The 14,897-nt window shown below is 38.7% G+C and overlaps 1 protein-coding gene across 5 annotated transcripts in view; it reads left to right on the top strand.

The window, feature by feature from the left end:
• tle2b (TLE family member 2, transcriptional corepressor b) overlaps positions 1-14,897 on the top strand; it is a 115,258-nt gene that overhangs the window by 99,794 nt on the left and 567 nt on the right. For 3 of the 5 annotated variants that reach the window (XM_087304301.1, XM_087304302.1, XM_087304300.1), the window contains 11 exons: positions 2,569-2,622; positions 6,158-6,316; positions 7,335-7,485; positions 7,567-7,736; positions 9,493-9,569; positions 10,075-10,324; positions 10,413-10,660; positions 10,745-10,892; positions 11,737-11,887; positions 12,058-12,134; positions 13,677-14,123. In XM_087304301.1, coding sequence (XP_087160427.1) covers positions 2,569-2,622; positions 6,158-6,316; positions 7,335-7,485; positions 7,567-7,736; positions 9,493-9,569; positions 10,075-10,324; positions 10,413-10,660; positions 10,745-10,892; positions 11,737-11,887; positions 12,058-12,134; positions 13,677-13,784 — 1,593 coding nt within the window. In that variant the 3' untranslated portion in view covers positions 13,785-14,123. Of the gene's footprint in view, positions 1-2,568; positions 2,623-6,157; positions 6,317-7,334; positions 7,486-7,566; positions 7,737-9,492; positions 9,570-10,074; positions 10,325-10,412; positions 10,661-10,744; positions 10,893-11,736; positions 11,888-12,057; positions 12,135-13,676 lie in introns of all 5 variants that reach the window. The other 2 variants (XM_087304304.1, XM_087304303.1) reach the window with 1 other exon arrangement.

Raw genomic sequence — 14,897 nt, 5'->3', positions numbered from 1 at the left:
AGAAATCTTTTTATTAATGTTGAATGCATTATTTATTGATTAAAATATATCATTAATATAAAATGTAATTCTATCAATTCTTAGAATTTTAATGATACAAAAATACCTTTATGATGAATACATTTTTTTGTTATATTAACAAAATAATTTTAAAGTATATTAGTATTCATAGATCAATAAATACTGTAATAAACTATATTCTCATTTTACTCTTCTTGCTATGTTTTACTCCATTACACTCAACGCTGCATCATGTCTAGTGTTTATCAAGGAAAAGTCATACAATATGTGACCCTTCGGGCAGGTATGATTGAGGGAGGGGTGATGATGATGTCACTGGTGGTTGATGATGACTACTGGAACATCAGGCCAACGACCACATCAAAGGTCTGTTGCCATGGCAACTAAGTGCGTTGTCACCCCTTGATCCCCGGAGATGAGCGACAGAGGAGAGTGAGAAGAGTGTGAAAACCATGCCAAGAAGAGTCTGTCCTCTACCGCCACTGCTGCATTCACACACTTTGCAGGATTATTGTGCATACACACCACTAATACTAATACTAAATATGAGCAAAGACACTGTGAAGAAATGTTCTGTTTGCTTAAAACCTTAACAGAAAACTCTTACAGAGAAAAAAGAATTGCAAACAATGCAGTTTTGATAAAAACAAATATATTTATACACATTATTGTTTAATATAAACACCATTTATAAACAAAATTCTTTAATATAAACCACATAATGTTGAAGTTGTGCACAATATATTGAAACAATATCATTATCATAACAATAGTACATGCAATATCTTTATAGCAGAGAGTTGTGTTAAATGAAATATAATTTACGTGTCAGAAATATGTGTGTTGAGTGCAACGGTTGCTTAATCAAATCTGACCAATCAAAAGGGGCTGTATGGTTTTGATCCCGCCTCTACAGTAGCTGTTGATCTGCTATTGGCTAGAGTGGTCTGAAGATCGCTAAAAAATACTAATGAAGGGAGCTGAGACATGAGAGGAAAATCATCACCTTAGAATTATAAGGTTCTATCTGACATTTTTGTCAAAGTTGAGTTACTGACATTCTTATTAAATGAAAACTTATTTACATTATTGGATTTTTTTATAAGTTGTTTACATTTTCAAACTTTTATTTGAAAAACAAATGTTGCACACATATTGTTTTCTATATGGAATGCAAAAACTTTCAAGCTCAATATTTTAAAATCATTCAGAACGCAGATAGAACCTTACAATTCAAGGAGACGAAATGACAATAGCCAATCAGAATGAGAATATCTGTTGAGATCATCAAACATTTACAGTATTTGAAATTTTATGGGCCCTATCATACAATCAGCGAAATAAGGCGCAAGACGTGTTTGGCATGATTTTTTGCTGTTTTCAGACCAGTGCAACTGTAATTTTCACATTTTGCGCCACGTTGTTTAAAAAAGCAAATCCATTTGTGCCACTTTGTGGAATCATAGGCGTGCTGGTCTGAACAGGAGGTGTGATAGGGCACATTGTTGGCACGCTATTTTGAAGAACTGAAATAGACCGCGCTGTTGACCAACTGAAAGCTGGTCTAAAGTCTAATGGATGTCTTCAGCAAAGTGTGTAACACCTTTTTCTTACTTTACAAAAGTAAAGGAGTAAAAGTAAAGAGACCGAATGGAAAAGGCTCGTTCTTTATCCTCACGCTGCAGATTGTGTGTATGACTGTTTTTTCGGTAGTGAAATGTTCATTTTTTTGACTTACAAAGTCTGCCATGTTATTAGCAAATGCCCCATGACGCAACGCAACTGATTTTTAAGGGAAATGGGAGATTGGTCTGATTGGTTTATTCTCAAAACACACCCATAACTCCTTTAGAGAATAAGCACAACAGAGCGCAGACTGTATTTTTCCATCCTTAAAATAGCAAAAGTGGATTCAGACAAGCTCTCAATGCTTTTGCACCATGTGCTTCAGACTTTGTGCCTAGATCCTTTAAATGGAACCCAATATGTTTGCAGCTAGACATATGTTTTTTGCCTGAATTAGATATTATTATACATATTCATTTATATATATATATATTTTTTTTTTTCATTATCTTTTAATAAATTAATGACTTTTTAAAAATAGCTAATAAAAGGTCATTTTTTTAAAGGGGAAAGGTTATATGATAAGAAATATTGTTATCGCAATACTCAACAACAAATATCACATATATTCCCATTACTCTGCCGCTCTTATATATATATACTGTAATTGATTTATTTATTAATTAATCTCCAGGAATCACAGCTGGGGAATTTAAAAAGTTTTGGGGTCAGAAAGTGGCACAAAAAGGCTTTTTTATTTTATTTATTTTATTTTATTTTATTTTATTTTTAATTTTTTTGCTTAATATCTTGTACAAAATATCAAAAGTTTAACCAATCAAGATGTTTTGTTTTTTCTTCAGGGTGTTCTTTGCTCATATTACCACTGGTCTGATGTGTATGTCGTGTGTGTATATATGTTTCTGTGACTTTGTGTGTGTGTCGTCTAACGCTGAATTTCTCCTGCTTGTTGTCTTGCAGGACAGTGATGGAGACAAGAGCGAGGACAATCTTGTAGTAGACGTCTCGAATGAGGTCAGTTTACATGCAACGTTAAATGACATCTGTATGTACTTACAGTACAATGGTGCTGTCAACCTGTTTAGAATTTTTGTTAAATTGTTTTTATATAAATGTTTGTTGAAAGCCGAAATAAAGTTTAGTTTTTGTCTTTTGTTTTTTTGTCATTGTTTCATTTTGTTTATTTTTTGGGTTGTTTACTTTGGTTGGTTATTTACTTTTTTTCTCTCTTTGGTTTAAGATAGTTAGTTGTTTGATCCATTGCATTTTATTTTATTTTTTAAAATTTTTTAACTTGTCTTTGCTTTTTGTTTTAGATTGTGGCATTGTTTGTTTGTTTGTTTGATCTGGTTTGTTTTCAGGTTTTGGTTTGTTTTGGATTTCTTTAATTTGATTTTGGTTTTGCTTTGTTTTAGTTTTGTTTTACTTTGGATTTGGTGTCGGTTTTAGTTTAAGTTTTTTTGTGTTTATTTATCTTTTTGACTTTGTTGTTTTTTTGTTTAATTTTGGTTAGTTTGTAGTTTTTTGTTTGTTTGTTTGTTTGTTTGTTTGTTTGTTTTGGTTTTGTTCTTAGTTTAATTTGGGTAGTTTTTCCCTTTTTAGTTGTGTGTTATATTTAATAAAGATCACAAATTACAAATTTCTTCCAATTAACATATCAAAAGTATTTTTAGATTTTTACATTGACTGCTGAGTTACATTCAGAATAGGTTTTAAATTATTATTACTTGTCTATAAATCACTAAATGGCCTTGGACCTCAATACATTACAGATATGCTCACTGAATACAAACCTAATAGATCACTCAGATCTTTAGGATCATATAAACTTGAAGTTCCAACAGCTCAGTCAAGCAGGGTGAATCAGATTTTAGCAACTACGCCCCACGCTGCTGGAATCAGCTTCCAGAAATGATCAGATGTGCTCCAACAATAAGCACATTCAAATCAAGACTGAAATCTGTTTAGCTGTGACTTTACTGAATAAGCACTTCGCTGCGTCGAGACAGATTGCACTTTAATGTTTTTCTTTTCTTTTTCATTATCTTATAACCTATTTTAACACATTTTTATCTGTTTAATCTGTTTTTATTTTCTTACACTCGCCTCTTTTATTCCTGTTTATGTATAGCACTTTAAATTGCTACTGTGTATGAAATGTGCTATATAAATAAACTTGCCTTGCCTTATTGAGAACTTAATTTGGACAGCTTTAAAAGAAGTTTTCTAAGTATTTATTTTCTATTTTACACTCAGATTTCACTTAGTTCTCGGCCAAATATTGTCCTATCCTAACGAATTAAACATCAATAGAAAATGGAATTATTCCGATTTTAGATCATTTATTAATTTCAATTGAAAAACCTGATATTTATGACTAGTTTTGTGGCCGAGGGTCATATATTTAATTATTGAGTAATGTAATTTGACTAAATGTACTTACTAAATGGCTAAGGTTGGGATAAGGGTTAGGTTTATGGTTAATTGCTAGTAATTGTAGGTATTTTGTTTGTACTAATATAGTAAGTACATTGAACATTTGTTTCATGGACACTGTACAGCAAAGTGTGTTACCCATATTTTAGGCAATACTTGTCTTAAGCATGAATCATTTGATCATTTTTTCAGTATATTGTCGCAACAACACAAAAAAGCCTTTATAGACATAAATCAAAACACATATCAGTCCCAGCACTTGCTAAAGAGCAGACTCAGACCAAACCACTCATTAGCCATGCTTGGCATTGTGGTGGCAAGTCTTACGCTGACTTTAATCTTAATGAGATATTTGCATTCGACTACAGAAAAGCACAAGCAATTGCATTTCCTCCTGAAAAACTCCCATTCATTATTATTATTTCTGCGCCATTATCAGCCATTTCAAGGTAAAATGTTACAGCTCTGTTTCTCAATTACTGGATAAATATTGAACATCACTCATATTTATTAAACCGCATTCATTTGGTAATTGCTGATAATATCACACAGGCGAATCAGGATTGTTTTCTGCTGAAGTCATTGAAGGCTGTTCTGTGCTTTAATAATCATTAAGTGACCCTGATGCACAATTAACTCATTTAAAAACATCAAAACAGTTTGGATTCTTCCAACATCAATGAATAAATGGCAATGTTTGGTCATTTACTGTTGAGTAAACATGGCGTAATTAGAAATATGAGTGAATGGATTGAGACCTTGTTTATTTGACCTCCAGGGCTTTTTAGCTACGGAAAAATCTAAAACCTTTAAAAAAAAACGCTCACGTAAATGCACATAGAGACTTGGATGTCCTTGAATTTTTAATTCGGTTTATTTTTATTTACGTTTAATGTTGTTTTCTTGTTTTATGTTGGTGTGTTTGTTCAAATTCAGTTTGGTTGGTTTGTTTGTTTCTGATGTTGTTGTTTTTTTTTTTTTTTTACGCAATAGCTTGCTTTGTTTTGCTTTACTTTGCTTTGTTTTGTTTAGTTTTAACTGCATATCTAAATGAAAGTGAAATGCGCTCAGGATCTTGACCTTCCTTGAGTCTATTTCTTTGTTTTTGATTTGGTTTGTTTTGTTTTATGTTGTTTCACTGTTTTGTTGTGTTTCGTGTCAGGTTGGGTTTTTTATTTGTTTTGCCACTAGTTTGTTTTACCTTTTTGTTTTGATTTTACTTCTTTTAAATATGTTTCTTTATTTAACCAGGTAAAAAAAAACATTAAGATCGAGATCTCATTTACAAAGATAACCTGAAAAAAATATATATGTATATAGTTTAGTCTTTCAGCAATATTTATTCAGTTCATCTTTATTTCTATAGCACTTTTACAATGTTGATTGCATCAAAGCAACTTAACAGAAGTTCTAGTAAATTGAAACTGCATCAGTCCAGTTTTCAGAGTTGAAGTTGCGATGGCTTGAGAATGCTGAACGTCCATCATGGAGAAGCTGCAGGTGTGAGTAGGTCACCGGCAGGTGTTCAGGCTGGCCAACGGTATCAATTCGGAGACTTTTCTGTCACTAGGGTCTTTTAGGAACCCATACGCTTCACTCCCACTCTAGGATCATAGAGACCTCAAGTTAATGAAAAACAGACTAACGTAAGCGTAGATGCCGTTCAACTTATAATGTAATTTGGGAAGTACAAATACTATATCACAATATGTTAAAAGCGCGTACACTGACAAATGGATTGATGTTGTTTGGTGTATAGAACAAAATCGGGATGATCTCAGACGTTTTCAGTTCAAACTGAAGAATATTCCAGGATGAGGGGCAGCATGACAAAAAGCTTGCTTGCCTATTTCAGGGAAGTTACTTTATTAGGTAGGACAGTAATGAGAAAGGAAGCGAAGCGGGAGAAAAAGAGGGGGTAAGGTCGGGAAATGTCCTCTAATCGGGATTTGAACTCGGGACACCCTGAGGTACTACTGAACCACATGTCATCGCACTAACCACTAGGCTATTGCACCGATTTGTCTATTGTTTTGCTCTGATTTTTGTTTTGGTTGATTTAGGCACATATCTAAACTAAAGTATGTTTTGCTTTCCTTGACTCTGTTTTCAGGAAGCTTCCTCTCCGGTCGGCAGTGCTCCTCTCTCTCCTCATGGAAATGGACTGGATCGAGCTCTACCACTGAGGAAAGAGCTCCCAGGATCCCCCAGTCCCCCCACAGCCTCCCCGCCACACAGCCCAACCCCTGGCAAAAACAAGGACACGGCACAAGTACAACAGCACTTCACGTCACAGTACATCACATTCACTGGGGACATGATTCTTTGATGTTTGACGACCAGATGGAGCAAATATACTGTTGTACTCTAGTATGAAATATACAGCAGGGAAAATAAGTATTGAACATGCCAAGTTTTTTCCTGGGAATGATATTTCTAAAGGGGCTGTTGACATGGAATTAAACCAGATCCTGGTAAAAACCCCAACAATACAAACCTGAAACTGAAATGTATTTAATACTTTATATAAAAGGCTTTTTTTTGATATGGCAGCTTTAAGTTGTCTCTCATGTGGAGAATGAGGTCGCATGAAATGCTCAGGTGTGAGTTTTTTACAGACTCAACAGAGTGTAAATAATCTTGATGGTATCTCGTCAATCAAATCTGACCTTTATTTTGTATTCTCTATTGGATTCAAGTCAGGTGATTGGCTGGGCCATTCTACAGCTTGATTTTCTTTCTCTGAAAGCATTTGAAAGTTTCCTTAGCCGTGTTTTGGATCATTGATTTGCTAAAATGTCCACCCTGGTTTTCCTGGATCTTCATCCTACTGCTAATGTAGATGTTGGACTGAAGCAGCTAATATTCATTTACAACGTTGAAGGGTAGAGGGTTGATGAATAATCACTAAGAGATTTCAGCTGCTGTCTAGGCTTTTACTGCCTTTCTACACCTCCCTTTCTTCATGTGTTCAATACTTTTTCCCTGCGTCATTTCTTTTTAATACACATAACTTAATTGGTAAACTAATTAGTTTTGTTTTGCATATATGGATTTCGTTGGTTGTTACCAACATCCGGTGAGAATATCAAGTCAACACCACCTTTCCAAATGTGTTTTCTGAAAAAAAGGGTGACGTGTTCAATACTTATTTTCCCTACTGTATAAGGCACTTTTACTCATCATCTTTGTTTCTATAGCATTTTATACAGTGCAGATAATGTCAAAGCAGCTTAACGTAAAGTTTAATCACTGTAACATTAATATCTGTCTATCTATTTTATTGGCAGACAGAAAAATCTCAGTCGCCTTCCTCAAAATCAGGCAATTCCTCTCCCTCTCACCATGACCCTCTCACCCCTGGTCCACCCGGCCCACCGGGACCCAGCACGTCCTGTTTACGCCTGGTCAACAAACCTGCCTCCTCGGCAGACCCTCTGGGTGAGACGCTGTCTGTTTGAATGTGCAGTCAACACATGCTACAGCTCAATAAAAACAACTGTGTTATGGTGTATTCTGCAGCTCTGCGGAGCCCCTTAACCATGACGCCCGGTTCTTACCCAGCTCACTTTGGGGTGGTGTCTCACGCTGGGCTGAATGGAGAGCTGGCCAGTCCGGGCGGATTCGGAGGCTCACTCACCCTCTCGCCCCAAATCAGTGCTGCAGCCAGTGCCTACACACGCAGCCCTATGGTAACTGTGTATATGAGTCTCTCATGGGTCGTTTACAAGATAAGGTTTTCAGCCTAAAACAGGAAAGTCTTGATACATTTTGCCTGTTCGTTTACATGACAATGGACCCTTTTTACAAGACGCCTTTTAAGGTCATCATCCTCTGAAATCCTTGATGGTTTTAAATATTTAGATAAAATTGATATGTGTAGATTTAGTATATATAAAAAATAGATTTATATGTGTTTATGTACACTGTAAAACCCAACAATCATCTTCAAGTGTAGTTGACTTAACATTTACTGAGAGTTAATTCTACTCATTTGAAAAGAGTTTTAAACTCAGCGTTGAAGGTCATGAGTTAATTAAATACATCATTACTTCAACTTAAATGGAGTAAGTTCACAATTCTCATATATATTTTTATACTCATATTTTTTACTTAAATGGTTTGTAGCAGTTGGGTTCCTTAAGTGATTTGAGTTGCCTTAACTTATTGGGTTTTACAGTACTCTAATACGGGCAAGGTAGTGGCGCAGTAGGTAGTGCTGTCGTCTTACAGCAAGAACGTCGCTGGGTCGAACCTCGACTCAGTTGCCGTTTCTGTGTGGAGTTTGCATGTTCTCCCTGCCTTTGCGTGGGTTTCCTCCTTGTGCTCCAGTTTCCCTCACAGTCCAAAGACATGCGGTACAGGTGAATTGGGTAGGCTAAATTGTCCGTAGTGTGTGTGTGTGTGTGTGTGTGTGTGTGTGTGTGTGTGTGTGTGTGTGTGTGTGTGTGTGTGTGTGTGTGTGTGTGTGTGTGTGTGTGTGTGTGTGTGTGTGTGTGTGTGTGTGTGTGTGTGTGGATGTTTCCCAGAGATGGGTTGTGGCTGGAAGGGCATCCGCTGCGTAAAAACTTGCTGGATAAGTTGGCAGTTCATTCCGCTGTGGCGACCCCGGATTAATAAAGGGACTTAATTAATAAAGGGATTAATGAAAGTGCCTACATTTGTTTTTTAAAAATGCAGCTGCTGTTGTGTCCGTGTGAACACCAGAATACGAAAGTAGATTACAGGGAGGCGTAGATTAAAATCAAGCACAAACAAACACACACAAAAATGGCAGATTATGTGGTAGTGTTGGTATTTACTTAAAGTGTTGCCTAATGCTTCATCAGCAAATTGTGGATTATTTCACATCACAACCAACAGCGGAGACGCATCTTACACACACAGCAAATTCTATATACACACCAGCGTTAAGCCCCAATGGCACATTGTACTACAGCTACTGTTTACTAATAATGTGACAGTTCTTAATACTGACCTGGCATGCAGTGTTTTCGCGGATATGTATAAATGCAGATATTTATGAAAATGTTGTGTAGAAAAAGCTATGAATGTCCAGCGATTGCAACCCAGTTTTGGAAAACATCCATATACACTCTTACCCCCACATACACTATGCCCATTTTAGCTTATTCAATTCACCTATACCGCATGTCTTTAGACTGTGGAGGAAAAACCAGAGCACCCTGTGGAAACCCTTGCCAACATGGGGAAAACACACAAACTCCACACAGAAATGTCATCTGACCCAGCTAGGACTCGAACCCGTAATCCTCTTGCTGTGAGGCAACAGTGCTAACCACTGAGCAACTATGTTGCCTGGCTATGAACGTCATGTAGGACAAAGCTTTCCCTTTTTTGGCTACACCATTGTCATGTAAATGTAGCCACAGAGTTGACAGAAGCTTTTGGACTATCATTATGAACTTTAAGTTCTTCCTTTCACAGGTAGCGTATGAATCCCGTTCACATCTCAGGCCCTCAGGGCTGTCCTCCTCACTTCCTGGCTCTACTAGTGGCAAACCGTAAGTTTTTCATCTTTTTTTTTTACTTGCTTTTTGTAAGGGTGCAGCTGCCCAGCTATGGTCAGTGTATTGATTTTTAATGCAAAATAATGTTACTGTTGTTTGCTGTGCTTGTAATACAATCCCCGCTCGAGCCCCCGCTGACAGCCACAACAAGGAAAACACTTGAATTAAGGCAAACATCCTTAAGAAGGCAAATTATTGCTGCTGCCGCTGAATGACGCATACACAAACATGCAAACTTCTCATAATTATGTTGTCAAAGTAGTAAAGGTTGGAAATCAGCTCCTATTCTTGTTTTAATCGAGTCCAAAAACAGTAATAATGTAAATTAGTCCTGACCATTTTCCACCCTCCTTTACATGTAAACATATTTACATACAGTAAAAGTCAATTGGGTTCAAGTTACAAACGAAAAATGTCTTTTGTGTTTTATCCCAGAATTAAGATAATGATTTACTGAGTTTACTACCTCTTTAAAATTTTAACTATTTCCCGCCCCCAGTGCTTACTCGTTCCATGTGAGCGCAGATGGTCAAATGCAGCCGGTGCCCTTTCCTCCTGATGCCCTCCTCGGCCCTGGCATCCCGCGTCATGCCCGTCAGATCCACACTCTGAGTCATGGAGAGGTGGTGTGCGCCGTCACCATCAGCACTTCCACACGCCACGTCTACACCGGTGGCAAAGGTTGTGTCAAAGTATGGGACATCAGCCAACCAGGCAGCAAGAGCCCGATGGCCCAACTGGACTGTTTGGTGAGTTTTCATCATGTTCAACAGTTCTAAAAGTTTGTACTCTTCATCTCGGTTGGAATTAATGATCTACATCCTTTTGTCCAATCAGAATCGAGACAACTACATCCGCTCATGCAAGATTCTCCCAGATGGCCGGACCTTAATAGTTGGGGGCGAGGCCAGCACACTGTCCATCTGGGACTTGGCCACACCCACTCCACGCATCAAGGCAGAATTGACGTCTTCGGCTCCGGCCTGCTACGCTCTGGCCATCAGTCCTGACAACAAGGTCTGCTTCTCCTGCTGCAGTGACGGAAACATCGTAGTCTGGGACCTGCACAACCAGACACTCGTCAGGTATCTACAGCCTCCTGCTACTCCGATGAACCACATTTATTTCCCTCACAAGGTAATGTGATGTTCTTGTTTTGACCTCCACAGGCAGTTCCAAGGCCACACAGATGGAGCCAGTTGTATTGATATTTCTAATGATGGGACCAAATTGTGGACGGGAGGTCTGGACAACACTGTACGCTGCTGGGACCTGAGAGAAGGGCGACAGCTGCAGCAGCATGACTTCACATCACAGGTAATGAACATTTGAACAACTGAACAATTGCAACCACTTAAAACAGTCTAGAACCGGAGTCACCAAACCTATTCATAGAGATCTACCTTGCTGCAAATTTCAGCTGAGCAAACACACCTGTCTGTAATTATCAAGTGCTGTTTCCGGTCCTAATTAATTGGTTCAGGTGTGTTTGATCAGGGTTGGAGTTCAATTCTACAGGAAGGTAGCTCTCCAGGAATAGGGTTGGTGATCCCTGGGCTGCGCCTGAAGCCGCATACTTCCATACTATATAGTACGCTAAAATCAGTATGTGAGCCGAGTAGTATGTCCGAATTCATAGAATTCGAAAATCAGTATGTGAGAAGTACCCGGATGACTTACTACTTCCGGCGAGATTCTGGAGTCCACATCCCATGCATGCTGCGCTATCCCATGATGCCCAGCGAGCGAATTCATGAAGGGGAGTAAAGCGACGCAAATTTACGCAGGTCCGTCTTGTGACTATGTCAAAATGGCGGATGTAGTACGTCCAAATTCCTTTCATACTTTTCGCATTCATACTGTCCAGGACATCCAAAATCAACAGTGGCATAGTAGATGGGCACACAGTTAATAATCTACTATCTCTGCTGAGGCATCGCCTACACCTGAACAAGATCTACCACCACTCAAAACATTTCAGCTGCCACATCTTATTGCACACACCCTAGCAAAGCAATCACCCAGATGTAAAGAGTCCTAAAAATTCCAGTTTTTAGAATTTTTATAGACTAAAGTTACTTGTTGTCCATTTTTCCGTCCACAGCTGCACTTTCATGTGTTATATTGATCTTTTTATTGATGTGCTTTTATGTGCCTGCAGATCTTTTCTCTGGGTTACTGTCCTACGGGTGAATGGCTTGCAGTGGGGATGGAGAGCAGTAATGTGGAAGTGCTGCACGTCTCCAAACCAGACAAATACCAGCTACACCTTCATGAAAGCTGCGTTCTCTCGCTCAAGTTTGCCTACTGCGGTATGAGATTCACTGTGATGCATCGCTCTGCTCTTTAAAACGAACAACTTCTAAATGACTCTGTTCTGCCCTTGTATTCATGCGGGGCTTTCTTATTTATGACCTATAGAATATAAATGTTATTTCATTCTGTCTTATAAGTTAAAGGACGTGATTTGTTTCTGTTTCAGGGAAGTGGTTTGTAAGCACAGGAAAGGACAATCTTCTCAATGCATGGAGGACGCCTTACGGAGCCAGTATTTTCCAGGTTCGTTCTGTACCCGTATGACTTGCTTTCCAACTCACAAGACGAACACAGATGTTTTGACTGTCCAAATCCTGCAACAATATTATAAGACTGCAAAGACTGTTAGCATGTCAAAGTGGGTAGAGTCTTAGCGGAACCCTACTTTTTACTTAATTCAACATGGACTATTAAGAGTTAGTAAGAGTTAACCAGCTGGAATTAATATTTCTCCAGAAAGTTTGCTCTGGGCTTGGCAGGGCTGCCCTTTGTGATCATTTTTGTTCTTTATTTTTATGGACAGAATTTTTATGTGCTGCCTTGTGCTGTAGGGGGTCTGGTTTGGGGACCACAGGATTTCATCCCTATTATTCAAAGATGATATTCTTCTGATGGCTTCATCCTTCAGCAAGCACTATGGTGGTTTGCTGCCGAGTGTGACATGGCTGGGATGAAAATCATCACCTCCAAGTCTAAGGCCATGGTGCTCCACTTGTAAAAGGTGGTTTGCCATCTCCAGGTTGGAGGAGTTCAAGTGTCTTTTGTTCACAAGTGAGGATTAGATTGTCTGGTGGATCGGTGCAGCGACAGGAGTAATGCGGTTGATGTACCGGTCTGTTGTGGTAAAGAAGGCCGAAAGGCAAAGCTCTTGATTTACCGGTCACTAAATTTCTACTCTCACCTATGGTCTTGAGCTTTGGGTCATGACCGAAAGGACAAGATTTTGAAGACAAGTGCCCTAAAAGAGTTTCTTTCACAGGGTGGCAGAGCGCACTCTTATAGATAGGATGAGGAGCTCTGTCACACAGGAGGAGTTCGGAGTAGTGTTGCTGCTCCTCCTCCACATCAAGAGAGGTCAGCTGAAGTAGTGCGGGCATCTGTTTTGGAAACCTCCTGGATGCCTACCTAGGGAGGTGTTTCAGACATGTCTTACCGGGAAGAGGCCTTGGGGAAGACCCAGGACACACTGGAGGGGGACTATGCCTTTCGGCTGGCCTGGGAACGCCTCGGGAATCCCCTGGAGGAGCTGGAGGAAATGTCTGGGGAGAGGGAAATCTGGGAATCTCTCCTAAGACTGCTGCCCCCATGACCCAGCCCTGGAAAAGTCCGCTCTGTCAATCTTTTTCAAACTCAAACTTTTGAAGAATTTTTAATTATGTATGAAATTATGTCAAACTAGTTTGTTCTTTAAGTGTGCTTTCACATTGGAATCAATTGTCTGGTTTGTACTCTGGGTCAATTGGCCCCTCAAAATGAGTAAGCAAATGTATAAAATGTAACTAATTAATAATAATTATAGCAGCACATATTTGTGATATGGTCTGACTGCGTTATTTATATAGCAAAAAACATACCCCAGACACCAACCCCCCACCCCACCCCACCCCTGTATGAGTACAGTTTGTGGGTGCGCACCAAACATGCTATTGTGAATGGTGTCTTAATAGGAAAATGTCTTTGAATAAAGCTCATATTTAAAAGACATTACGTGAAAAATATTACAGTTTAGCTTAATATTATTTGGAAAAATGTCTGATTTCGTTTCTTTCTCTTTTTTTTTTCTAGTCAAAGGAGACCTCATCTGTCCTGAGCTGTGACGTGTCTCCAGATGACAAGTATATTGTAACTGGATCTGGGGACAAGAAAGCCACGGTGTATGAGGTGGTGTACTGAACGCAGACGCAAGAATGAACAAAGAACACCAAGCATGACACAATCATGGCCGACATCTCGGGCAACCATGGCTCTTTCATTTATGGTCCTTTCACTCCATCTGTTTCAGAGATAGAAAAAGGCTTTCTTCAAATTAGCATTCTACATTGTACATTTTGTAGTACATTGTGCTACATACTACATTTACCAAAACGTCCTGTATAAAAATGTAATTGTGCTCAAAGTGACCTTCCAGTTTAAAGCTGACATGAGATGGAAATTCGGCCAATTTTCCTAATGCATCTTAATCTTGTTGAAACCAATTTTAACCGATTTAATAACAAATAACCTGACCTTCCTGTCAAAAGACAAGCTGATATATGACCGACCTCTTCAATCATATAGTTGGTTTAAACCCCACCCCTTTCTGCAAACCTGCGTTAACATCTCTAATCAACAGCCAGTGGATTGATGTCTAACGATTTTTACTTAACAATACCAATATAGGCAGAATGATGGCTTAGTGGTTTGCACTGTTGATTCACAGCAAGAAAGTTGCTGGTTTGAGTCCCGGCTGGGCCAGTTAGCATTTCTGTGTGGAGTTTGCATGTTCTGTGTTGGCGTGGGTTTACGCCGAGTGCTCCGACTTCCCCCACAGTCTAAAGATAAGCGCTATAGGTGAATTGGATGAGCTAAATTGGCTGTAGTGTATGGGTGAATAAGAGTGTGTAGAGGTGTTTCCCAGTATTGGGTTGCGGCTGGAAGGGCTGCGTAAAACACATGCTGGAATAGTTGATGGTTCATTTTGCTGTGGCGATTCCTGATAAACAAGGGATTAAACCAAAGGAAAATAAACGAATGACTTTACCAATATATTTATTTTGGCTACTTGTTATTTACACCCTGAAGATGATTGACAACTGTATTTCAATTGACTAAAAGAATTAGACACTGGCTTTTAAAAGTTAGCAAGTTTTGGAAAGCACTACTATTAATGTTTTTAATTTAATAACATAAACATGACTTTGTGAAAACATCATGCAGATGGTGCTTTATTTGCTTACACAAGTGCTTGACAGCCCAAACAACAATGGCACAATACAGGGCCGTATGTATGCAGGTGCATGGAGTTTG

This window comes from Danio rerio, chromosome 22 (genome assembly GCF_052040795.2).
Source record: "Danio rerio strain M-AB ecotype USA chromosome 22, GRCz13ab, whole genome shotgun sequence".
NCBI classification, from domain to species: Eukaryota; Metazoa; Chordata; class Actinopteri; order Cypriniformes; family Danionidae; genus Danio; species Danio rerio.
This window is presented reverse-complemented; position numbering and strand designations above follow the sequence as displayed.